Source organism: Periplaneta americana, chromosome 14 (assembly GCF_040183065.1).
Source record: "Periplaneta americana isolate PAMFEO1 chromosome 14, P.americana_PAMFEO1_priV1, whole genome shotgun sequence".
Taxonomy (NCBI): Eukaryota; Metazoa; Arthropoda; class Insecta; order Blattodea; family Blattidae; genus Periplaneta; species Periplaneta americana.
Genome location: NC_091130.1, coordinates 2,229,698 through 2,241,243, shown reverse-complemented (window position 1 = coordinate 2,241,243; position 11,546 = coordinate 2,229,698). Strand labels below are relative to the sequence as shown.

Sequence of the window (11,546 nt, the reverse complement as noted above, 5' to 3'; positions counted from 1 at the left end):
AAATGTTCATTGTAAAGTACTTACCTGAGGTAGACTGGATACATCATGCTCTGGAACTGGTGGCACATGTGTTGGCCACTCAGCCTGTATGGCACATAAGGGATAAGTACTCAAGTAAACACTGAAATACTAAAACAATTGTCTTTAGAGACAATTAATATTAGGTACCCTCCACAAAACTGGCTTCATTTATACACCGACGGATCCTTGATCTCCAGAGAACAAGGTGCCGGTGCAGGTGTTACGTGCTGTCTCTTCTCACTTTATAGATCTCTTGGGTATGGAACAACAAGTTTTGATGGTGAAATCATTGCAATACGTGAAAGTCTCAGGAATCTTCTATGCCACATCAATAAATTTATGAATGCCGTTATATTGTCAGACTCCAAAGCAGCTATTCTATCAATAGTCTCTAAACACACACCTTCATCTCAAACAGCAGAAATAACTAAAATGCTCTCTCAATTAATATCACTCAATAAAAGAATTGTATTCCAATGGATACCATCCCATTGTGGAATCCTGGGAAACGAGAATGCGGATGCTTTAGCAAAGAAGGGCAGCACTGCTACTTACAGACCTGTTACTAAATCTACGTATTACTCTGTGAAAAGATTTATTAAATCTACATACTTAGACTTCAATAAACAAAATTTGATAACACAATCTCAAGGGAAAAAATGGAACTCTATGCATCAAAATCCACAGTTAATTCCCGATTTACCACGAAAATCGTCTGTAGCTGCATTTAGATTGGCAACAGGCCATGACTGTTTGGCCAAACACCTGCATAGAATTGGAATATATCAGTCTCCTAACTGCCCATTGTGCAACTCAAACCAAGAAATGGATTCGGAACACTTCAAAATCTGTGCTTCGGTGGCTGGCCATGATAATATCTTTGAAAAATATTGGCGTGCAAGAGGTCAAATGACTTTATTGTCAAACGCCTGGCATTAGAAAACAACAACAGTACTCAAGTTTGCTCGAGAGGTCCAGGTGCAAATTTCTGAACGGTGGATGTTTGGGAGCCTGGACCATACCAGCAAGAAAGTATTTTTAGTGCCAGTGGAGATAGAGTTTGTCACACGAGTTCGTATTTCAACATAAGTAACAATCGTGTTCTAGATTTAAATCTTTCCATGAGTGTACGGAGAATGGACAAGTGCAGAATTCCACAGTTAATTCTCAAAAACAGACCAGAAGGCAGTAGAAATCAAGGGCTCCTCTGAAGACACTTCTGGATGGCTGCTGCTCATTTCCATGATAAAAAGTACATGAAAATGACTTTTGTAGAAATCAAACCATTCTGGACAGCTTGTTGCAATCAAGCTTATCTAGTGATTATGAATTATCGATTGTGAAACTAATTTATTGTCTAACCTTCAAATGACACTTCTGTCACTGACTGAACAAGCACTGTTAACACTACAGCTGCTAAGAACTTGCATATAAAATTTGTTGCGCAGTAATTTCTCGTGAGAGACCAGAATTATTAACAGCAATCTTCATTCCATACAAGAAGATACCCCATGTAAAGAAAGTCCTTCCTATTGCTTGCAGAACAAAGAACTTCTTTATGGCACCTAGAATGCAACATTAGTTCAGTCTGAAAATACAACTCCTGTTATTTATTTTCGAAATCTTAATGGAAAATTTACTCTTTTTCTAAACACGAGAAGGAAATACAATATATGAAGCAGTTCAAAAACTAATTAAGGCTGTCAAGAATGTGATTTGTAGGTGGGGTCTAGCACAGACCATTGGCAATGAGGTATGATAGCATATGGAGGAGGTTGTGTTGCATCACCACTCAAAACCTAACCCAAACACAGAGATGGAAACGGTGATCAGTCAAATCAGTTTCTGTTTGCTCCTTGTACTGTATTGGAATACAGTGTCAGTGTTCAGCTGTGTTAAATTGCGTTAACATCCTGTGATGTATGTACAGTAATAGTGCAGACCAGCGTTTCTCAAACTTTTTTGAAGTGGGGATCACTTTTTAAAGTCAGAACATTCTGCGGACCACCTTATTCTTGTTCTCTTCGAAAGCAAAGCAAATTTATCATTTTCGTAGCATATTTTAATACCAGTATACTTACATATTAAAACTGAATTAAGGCTCGGTACTTTGGTCCTCTGTTATGAATTCGGATGGTCCCTGGCTGAGTTACAGGCGCGGCGCCAGATATGCAGGGAAAAGATGGCGAGAAACACCACGTTCATAGTGCTTTAAATCCCTCTTTTGTTGCTGAGAGTAGAGTGGAAAGTCGATAGACGGGTAGGGTCCACACCTGTGAAGTAATCATCAGCGCGTCTGGCCACGAAACCAGGTGGCCCGGGTTCGAATCCCGGTTGGGGCAAGTTATCTGGTTGAGGTTTTTTCCGGGGTTTTCCCTCAACCCAATACGAGCAAATGCTGGGTAACTTTCGGTGCTGGACCCCGGACTCATTTCACCGGCATTATCACCTTCATTTCATTCAGATGCTAAATAATCTAGATGTTGATACAGCATCGTAAAATAACCCAATAAATAAATAATAATAGATGGGTAGAGTAATAAATTTCATAAAATGCAGTACTGGGAGAAAAAGTGAAATTCGATTGCCATGTGTCATTTCCAAACTCTGAGATTTTAAAGTATAGTGTGATATGCAGTTCATTTGAATTTTATTTTTTCTTCTGTCTTTTTTGAAGGACCACAAGGGCAGACCTCGGGGACCACAGGTGGTGTAGACTATAATGGCTGGGCCAGTTGCCAGTAAATCAGGGCTCAAACACCACAAGGGGAAACTCTTTAAACATTCCATTTCCTGAAGTGGATGCTTCATAATTTAAGTACATTCTTGTACAAATCCCACATGCATTCGATGCTTCACCTAGATTGTTAGTGCAAAATAATTTCTGTTATGTCATGTTATCTGTCATTGTTCCACACGTGTCAATGCATGCCTAATTTTCCTGCGCGAACATAGGACCAATCAGCAGTTGGGGTGGGGAAAAGTTTTGCATTGTGTGTGTTGACATGCAGAGTCTTCTTGTATGGAATGAGCATTAACTTTACAACACGGTCAACAATGAACTGCTGCTTGTCACGCCAGTCAATCACATCGCTATTGCAGAAAGAGTCTACCCGCAGGAATGCAATTCGAAAGTATGTCCTGTCCTACTGGTCTTCAAGTGAAGAAGGTTCAACTGAATAATTTTGATTCTAGGACTATTTTGAACTTGGGGCGTAGCCCTTTATTTATATAGTATATACAAAGCGGAATATTCTAAGCGCGTGACCACTACTTAGTTTATAAAATTTATTGTACGGTTGGAAAGTAAAGCACTTGTGTTTCTTTATGATAAAGGGATTCTGTACAATAAATTCAAAAACTGGCATGCTAGATCAAACACTAAACACTAACGTATCTCTCCTTAACAGCAGCTTTAAGATTATATATACATATATAACATCAAAAAAAAGTTATCATCACAATAAAAATCACATAATAAATTTTTATATATGTTAAGTTTTACTACCTCAAACTTCTAACATGGAATTTTCGTTTACTTTGTAATGTTATGCAAACTGCTTCCATTCAATAATATTAATTTATCTGGCCTTTATGCAGTTCTGACAGAACAAAACAAATAGAACTTAAATACGACGTAAATGTTCCCACAATTAACACTATGTACATTTCTCCATCCTGAGGCATCGATCGTAACATCTTTATTATTATCTGGTAGAGAATAGAAGCTTGTTACAATATTTCCACTAAGTAAACACACCTGGCCAGCCTCGTCATGAGGAAAAACAGTTTGTTAATAGAAGTTATGCACCACAGTTAACCTTCCTGCCCAAAATCTTCTGTGAATTTGTCTAGCTTCGCCATGTCCTCGTCGTTTACAGTTGGTTTCGACGTGGCTAGTGACCGCATCATGTCGCTCTGAAATCAAATGCAAAATTGAATGACAGCGAGTTCAATAACATAGTGTCATGCACACTGTGATGTACATTGAAGTTAGTTCTATATCTAACTAAACATGAGCCAAGGAAATGCATAATCATGAGTTACATTAACATCAGTCTTGCCGAGGATGGAAACATTCAAGCTGACTTAAGATAAGGTTCACTACATCGTATCGCACTCCTCGTACGAATCGCATGCAACGGATATTTTAAGTGCAGTGCGTTCACTGCAACGGCTCCACCTCATCACCTCATCGGATTCTCCTGTCAGCTGTTTGAAACATGATGTCGTACGATATGGACATTGCTGAAAACAGAGGAGCTGAGGTTAGGTCTATTAATTATGACTGTCAGCGAATAAAATTTGTAATTGCTTCATGCGTCCTAATTGAAGAGGAAGAAACGAAAGAAATATATATTTTTTTTATTCCAATGCCACCAGGTTGTCTTTCGATATTTCTGGTCTTCTCTCCTGGCTGTGGCTTAGTTGTAACCCACTTCTGAGGTTGGGGTGCCTGGAAGGCGGAGTTACATTACCCCGATGATGTGATAGGATGATTATGATAATGTGGTGCCAGGAGAGGTCTTAAATCTAAATACGGAATTTACTTTTGAAGATAAAACCTAAGGTTATGTATATTTATGACATAATATAACAGTATACACAACAAATACACAAATACTATATATTAAAAATTTGGTACTTCAATATTTTAATTAGAAATTGTATGTCGAAGTGATTATTAATTAATCAGCAAGCAATCTTAAAAAATTCGGATGGATTTTTATACATACAAAACAAGATGATGATGATGAGTACTTGTGTTACATGCCTCCTGACCAGTAAATCGTAGCTGTGTTGTTAGTAAGCTCAAATTGGTTACATAATATATATGTAAGAAATGGCTTGATTACTGTAATGGGAACGCCTCAAATTATATAATTCTTCGTAGTTTTCTACAAGCGAAATAAGTTTTCCGTCTGTGACACTGAACATGGCACAACATAATAGTAACAGTTGAGCAATTAAAATTGATTTATTAAAGAAGGCCATGATCACACGCGTCGGAAAAGTTGCTCATCTGAGAAATGTGGACGGATTTGCTGAGAGGCGATTCGTGCGATACGATGTGGTGAATGCGGTTACATAACAATTATGGCAAAGATAGTCTTTTTCCGATTCGTCCGATGAGTGCGATACGATGTAGTGAACGCTTACCTTTACAGTGCATTTATTTGGCTTGGGCTCGCTACTATACGGAACTGCAGGAGGCAATTATATACTCAGAAGTCAAGTAAGCAGGTAGCGATAAGGTAGTATGACACACGAGTCATTTGTTTTCAGAGACATGTGCAGTGCAGTGTAAGTTCTCAGTTCTCTGTTTGTGTCTGGTGTTTGCGACATGGTTCTAAGATTTACTACCGAACAAAGAACTTAACATTTGTTGTAACTTTCTAAAAAAAAATGAATCAGGAATGATTTCCTGGGTTCATACACCTGATAGGAGAACAGTTTATAAAATAGTGAACAAATTCAAAACTACGGGATCAGTATTGAACAAGAAGTCAATTCAAAGATGTCAGAAAACAACATAGGGAAGAAACAGCCATGTTTTGGAAGCAGAACTGCAATGTGCGAATAAAAATGCGTTTACATGCTACATGGGTTCGTCTTTGAGAAGGTTAGCATTTTTATAATTTCAAATTGCAAAAACACTGTCCGTTCCATGGTTCTTGACTCACAACTGACTGTGGACAGCTACACTGTTCCATGTCACATATAGTAAGTTTTTGTGAGTGGGCCCTAGCAAAATAAATGCACTGTATTACTGTTACAAATGAAACAACATAATTGTTACATAATTGTACACCACATCTCCACAAAACCAATGTTGAAGATTCAGTATAATGCACTTTGTGCAATAATTTTGGCACCAAAATGACAAAAGCATCACTTTCTTCGATGTGCACCTATCAAGCCAGAAGAGCACCTTCAAAGCTACATCAGCATGCAAAATAAATAGCTTAATCTGCAGTCAGGAGGGGAAGCTGCAGTAATTCTACAGGCATACAGTTTCATGAGGAAAAAGTGACATATGCAAAGATATATATATTTTTTTGACTACCATATTTACTTTTAAGGAGTGGTTCGTGAATTGCAGAAATGTTTTCGCACTCAACTAATCACAAAAGAATTCCAACCGACTGCTTTTCGTTACGGAATATTACAATTTTCAGAATATGAATGCAAGTAGTGCATTATATCTCGATATTTGTTGCATTACATTTTAAAGCCTATGGACAGTGACAGTTAAGAACTACAGAATGTCTCTGAAAATGTTGACATAAGACCTGTAACAAACTTGCAGAGTTTTTGCCAGCGAGAAATGTGTTGCGAGAAAATAAAAAAATTGATAACATGGATTCAAATGGACGTCCACACACTGGAAGAGATTCTCGTTTGAGGCAAAAACCTCGCGCGAGTTTCTCGCTGGAATCGGTAGCTCAGCGAATTTTCTTGACACATTTATCAAAGATGTTTGACATTTATACTCTTTATGACGATTGAATGTAGAAAAAGATATCATAGGTGGCGATGAATTGTATTGTTTTTATTTGAAAATGAGGAAAGACGGCTGATAATTGCAGTCAGAAACTTATCGAACTTACACGATGTCACCCGTAGGCCTATTTATGTGATACACGGGATGAAACTATAAAAACACGAAACTTAAAGAAGAAATCTGGAGACAAATATCAGATTATCTGAAAATAAATAGGGCTATATTTTATTTTGATGAGATTTAATAGTATTAATTAAGCATTTGAAATAATGTATCTATATGTCTTAACAGTTTACGTAATTTTAATCAGAATATAGCAAAGAATTCTCTATCATATCATGAATGGCAAAAAAAAAAAAAAAAAAAAAAAAAACCTGTGGTCCATTCAACCTGAAATAAACGTATCATCATTCAAATCGAAACCAGTGTCCAAAACTCGCCCTTATTTTCGTAAGATACAATGTGATTTTGTGATATTTCTGGCTTTAATTTTAGGCCTACTTCTTCTTTTCATTAACAAAATATGTTCATGTAACTCCATTTCGTCATCATCTGAATACTCAGATTCAACATAGCGTTCGTACGTAATTTGTAAAGTACGACAATATACTTACAGGTTATATATTTAAGTACGACAATATACGTAAATACATAACCTATAATATTTCCCCCGAGTGATTACTATTATCAGATAAATGCTTTCTGCATGAAGGCAGTGCATAGATGATCATAGCGAGGTGTGATCTGTGATAGCGAGAACTCGCCAAGTGTGTGGAGGAAGGCTCTTCGCCTCTTTCTCGCAACATATTTCTCACTGGCGAACTCTTCAAGTGTGTTACAGGCCTAATGCATGTCAGCTGAAAAGCAGTAGTGCCAGTGTTTTCCTCCATTACCTCTCTTATCTTCAGCATCTTAGGTATACTTGCCGGCTGGTGGAAGATGACTTGATGACATACACATAAGAGGGTGAGTACTGGGTAGGAAAGGGGTCGTGGGCCTATGTAATTGGTACTATCCCAGCATTTTAATAGAGACGTTATTTTCACTCCAAAAATATAACTTTAACCAGGATCAGCTTACCATTGTGACTGGGGGTTCGAACAGCTTATCTCCCTCCACCTCCATCCAGGTCATCTCGATTGCCCCTGGACAGCCTGGGGAGCAGGGTGTCAGGAGGTCGTCCACAATTACATTGGGATCTGTGCGGGATGGCCCGCGGACGCGGCGGAAGTGCGTGGCAGTCTGGACCTTCCTGACCGGCTGCATCAGCGCATCACGCACCACGATGCTGATGTCAGCTCCCGAGTAGCTGCAACAGAATTGGTACCGTGACCACAAGGGAGCAGAGTGGAGCTGCCTGTACACGATCACTCCTGCTTGGCAAAGACTGATCTATTTTGAAAAAGATTTGTCAAAGACTGTTTCATATTTCGGAATATGTATGATAAGTCTTTCTTGTGTTAAATTTTAACGTACCTTGTTAACATGTTTCGACCTATTTTGGGTCATCTTCAGAACTGGTCAAAACATGTTAACAAGGTACGTTAAAATTTAACACAAGAAAGACTTATACATACTAGGTTCAAAAAGTTCCCGGAATTTGCTAGCATCATAGAAACAACGTACCTTAAACACTATTCTACAGCATTCCCTTCAAAATAGTTGCCTTCCGCAACAACACACTTTTGCCAACGCGTGTAGAGTTCCTGGAAGCAGGCCTGGAAGCCATTTTGTGAAACCCGTCTTAGTGCTCTCGTCGCGTTTGCGATAACCTCTTCAGCATTGAATCTCCGTCCTTTCAGATGATTTTTCAGACGGGGAAACAGAAAGTAATCAGGTGGTGAGAGATCAGGAGAGTATGGTGAGTGATCCAAAGCAGTTATGTTGTGCCTGGCAAGAAAATTCTTTACAATAATTGCGCGATGAGCAGGTGCATTGTCATGCATAAGGAACCAGTTGTTTTCTACCCACTTTTCTGGACGTTTCCTTCTCACTGCGCCCCAGAGGCGACGGAGGGTTTCTACGTACAATTCTTTCGTTACAGTACGACCTTCTGGAATGAACTCATGGTGCATGAGACCCTGAGAGTCGAAGAAAACTTCCAACATAACTTTGCTTTAAGTGTGCTTAAATGCGACAGGCTCATGTCAGTAGATTTACTGGCATGTGAAAGAACTCCTGCGTGACAAAATTCCGGCACATCCGGCGATGCTGATATAACCTCTGCAGTTGCGAGCGTCGTTAAATAAAACATAACATTTAAAATAACTTTGCCTTTGGAAGTGTCCCTAGGAAATTTTTGCTTCCGAGGAGATGTTTTCGATTTCCACTCAGATGACTGTCGTTTAGGGACTGGGTCGTACAAGTAGCACCAGTTTCATTTTGTTTAAGAAATCACCATCTTCATCAGCCATACTGATCATGTCCCCAGCAAAACACAGAACTTGATGTTTGTACTTTGCTCTGTGGACATAATTACAAAATGCGACGAACAAACAAAACACTATGATAAACAAATGCCTACAACTCAAAACCAATAATTGCCATTATCAACAAACTTTAAGGAAATGACATCATGAATGTTACCAACAAAACAAATGTATAATATCCCTTGTTATATATTAATACGAAAAATGGTAGTAAAATTCCGGGAACTTTTTGAACCTAGTAGTACATATTCCGAAGTGATACAGTGTTAAAAGTTGTGTAATCAAGATGTATGTTTCATATTACTAAAAATTTGACAAGATTTAAAAAAACGTGTTTTAAATTCATTGTAATATATGTAGGCTTACCTGCAATATAAATATTATGTAAATCCTTTAGAGAATAACTAGACTATTTGTATACTAACTGTAAGGTACCATAAAACGAAGAATATTACGATTGCATATTGTTTTAAAGCAAAATATTTACTATTAGGTTAGAATTTTCTTAATTTAAAAATTCATGTAATGGCACTGAACTACAAATTATCTGCCTTGCAATTTCCTCATATCCATTATTTTTATTTGATGTGGTATTCCAAAGCACAGGCCTACAGGCATGAGTTTAAATTCATATAATTGAATTAATCTGCAAACAAACTTCGACCAGAAAGTCATGTTTTTTTTTTTTTGTGGTTCTTAGCACCATAATCTTTTCCATTCCCATTGGTCAGTTCCTTTAATATATATACAATGAGTTTATTTCAAAACTTCCCAGCCTAAATAAGTATATAATTTAAATAGAATTTAATTAAACAAAAGACCGTCAATTTAGATATTGAGGGGGAAGTTTAAAACCAGCCTCTTACTCCCAGCCACCCCCACTTTGAAATTTCAAGTGGTACCCCTATCTTGTGACACTTAAATTTGAAAGTGTATTCAATTGTTTATGCGCCTCATTCGTTTTCGCATCTTTTGTTTTCTATTGTTGCCTGGCAACCTGGATTGTTGTTATTGTTCATTAGAGCTCAAAAGAATAAAGCTACAAACACTATTAAGCATTTCATGTAATAGTTGTGTTTGTGTATTAAATTATGAAAATGATTTATACCCTTCAAGAGAAAACAGATATCATCCTTATTGAGTAAATTTAGGAAATTACACAAAATAAACTATGTTTTCATCCTACAATCAACTGACAATATTTTGATATTTTACGCCACTGGTATAATAATGTGGCATATTATGAACGATTTTCACTAATAATAACTGTTTATAATAGTTGCTAAAAAAAAAAAAAAAAGAGAGTCATTTCAGTTACATGTTTCTTCTCACTTATGCGTTTTCTTCAGACACTCATAAGAATCATAAGAACGCATACATGAATTTTACTGTATTTAACCGGTAAAGTTTTTTCCAAACAAGAGCAATTAAAATTTATAGGGCATGAACATTAAGAGTGATGAATCTTCACTTCTTACTGCATTCTGGGACAGATATGGCACAAGTCAAGAATTGGATTTGACCATATGTGACATCAGTTGAGAAAGAAAGAACTACATAAGTTATTTGAATATTAAACCGGTGTGTGCAAGACTGTCCCATGCAGTAAGGGGTTTATTTTGAGATTCAAATTTGAATTCAGTTTCTGATGACGTGCTTTTTACACTTTTGAAAAATTATTTTTTCCATACTTTTGAAACAATTTTTTCTAAACATTTATATAATTTAATTATTACTATTTAATACGAGAAAAATTCGTACCGACACCGGGAATCGAACCCAGGACCTCTCAGTTCTGGGCGCTCTTTCCAACTGAGCTATGCCGGGACACGATCCACAGCGCCGGCCAAACCCCTCTCGTAATGCTTTTACGGCCTTACTAACTGCATTTGAGACGATACACTTCATATATGCAGGAGCGCATATTTAAATGACTTTGTGGCCAAATGTGATGTATTAACTGTTATCAGTTGTCACAAACTGATGTTGAATATGGCCATAAAGTCATTTAAATATGCGCTCCTGTCTATATGACTTGTATCGTCTCAAATGCAGGTAGTAAGGCCGTAAAAACATTACGAGAGGAGTTCGGCCGGCGCCGTGGATCATGTCCCGGCATAGCTCAGTTGGAAAGAGTGCTCAGCGCGCAGAGCTGAGAGGTCCTGGGTTCGATTCCCAGTGCCGGTACGAATTTTTCTCGTATTAAATAGTAATAATACATATTGGCTACTTCATAGTAGCCATGTAGTAGTATTCAATGAGGTGGGCGAGACCTCATACAAAATAAATATGTGATGTATATAATTTAATAGTAAGGACAGTGTATACCCCTCAGTGTTCTTGGCCAGCTTCTTGAGGTCCTCCTCTGTGAGCGTGTGCGACGTGTTCCCCAGGTGCAGCTTGAACATGGTGAGCCGGGCGTGCTCTTCGGGCAAGGGGATGTAGATTCTCTTCTCGAATCTTCTGCGAATAGCAGCATCCAGCACCCATGGGATGTTGGTTGCACCCAGCACCAAGATGCCGTCATTGTCGTTGCCAACCCCTGTGCGAGAAGGGTAATACAATGATGTCCCCATACTGGAAGCTTCAGC

The 11,546-nt window shown here is 38.0% G+C and overlaps 1 protein-coding gene across 1 annotated transcript in view; it reads right to left on the bottom strand.

Moving 5' to 3' along the window:
- Positions 1-3,219: 3,219 nt before the first annotated feature.
- Vps4 (vacuolar protein sorting 4) overlaps positions 3,220-11,546 on the bottom strand; it is a 35,676-nt gene continuing 27,349 nt past the window's right edge. Inside the window, exons 7-9 of the mRNA XM_069844818.1 lie at positions 11,284-11,497; positions 7,607-7,835; positions 3,220-3,939 (exon numbers count right to left, since the gene is read on the bottom strand). Coding sequence (XP_069700919.1) covers positions 3,838-3,939; positions 7,607-7,835; positions 11,284-11,497 — 545 coding nt within the window. The 3' untranslated portion in view covers positions 3,220-3,837. The remainder of the gene's footprint in view (positions 3,940-7,606; positions 7,836-11,283; positions 11,498-11,546) is intronic.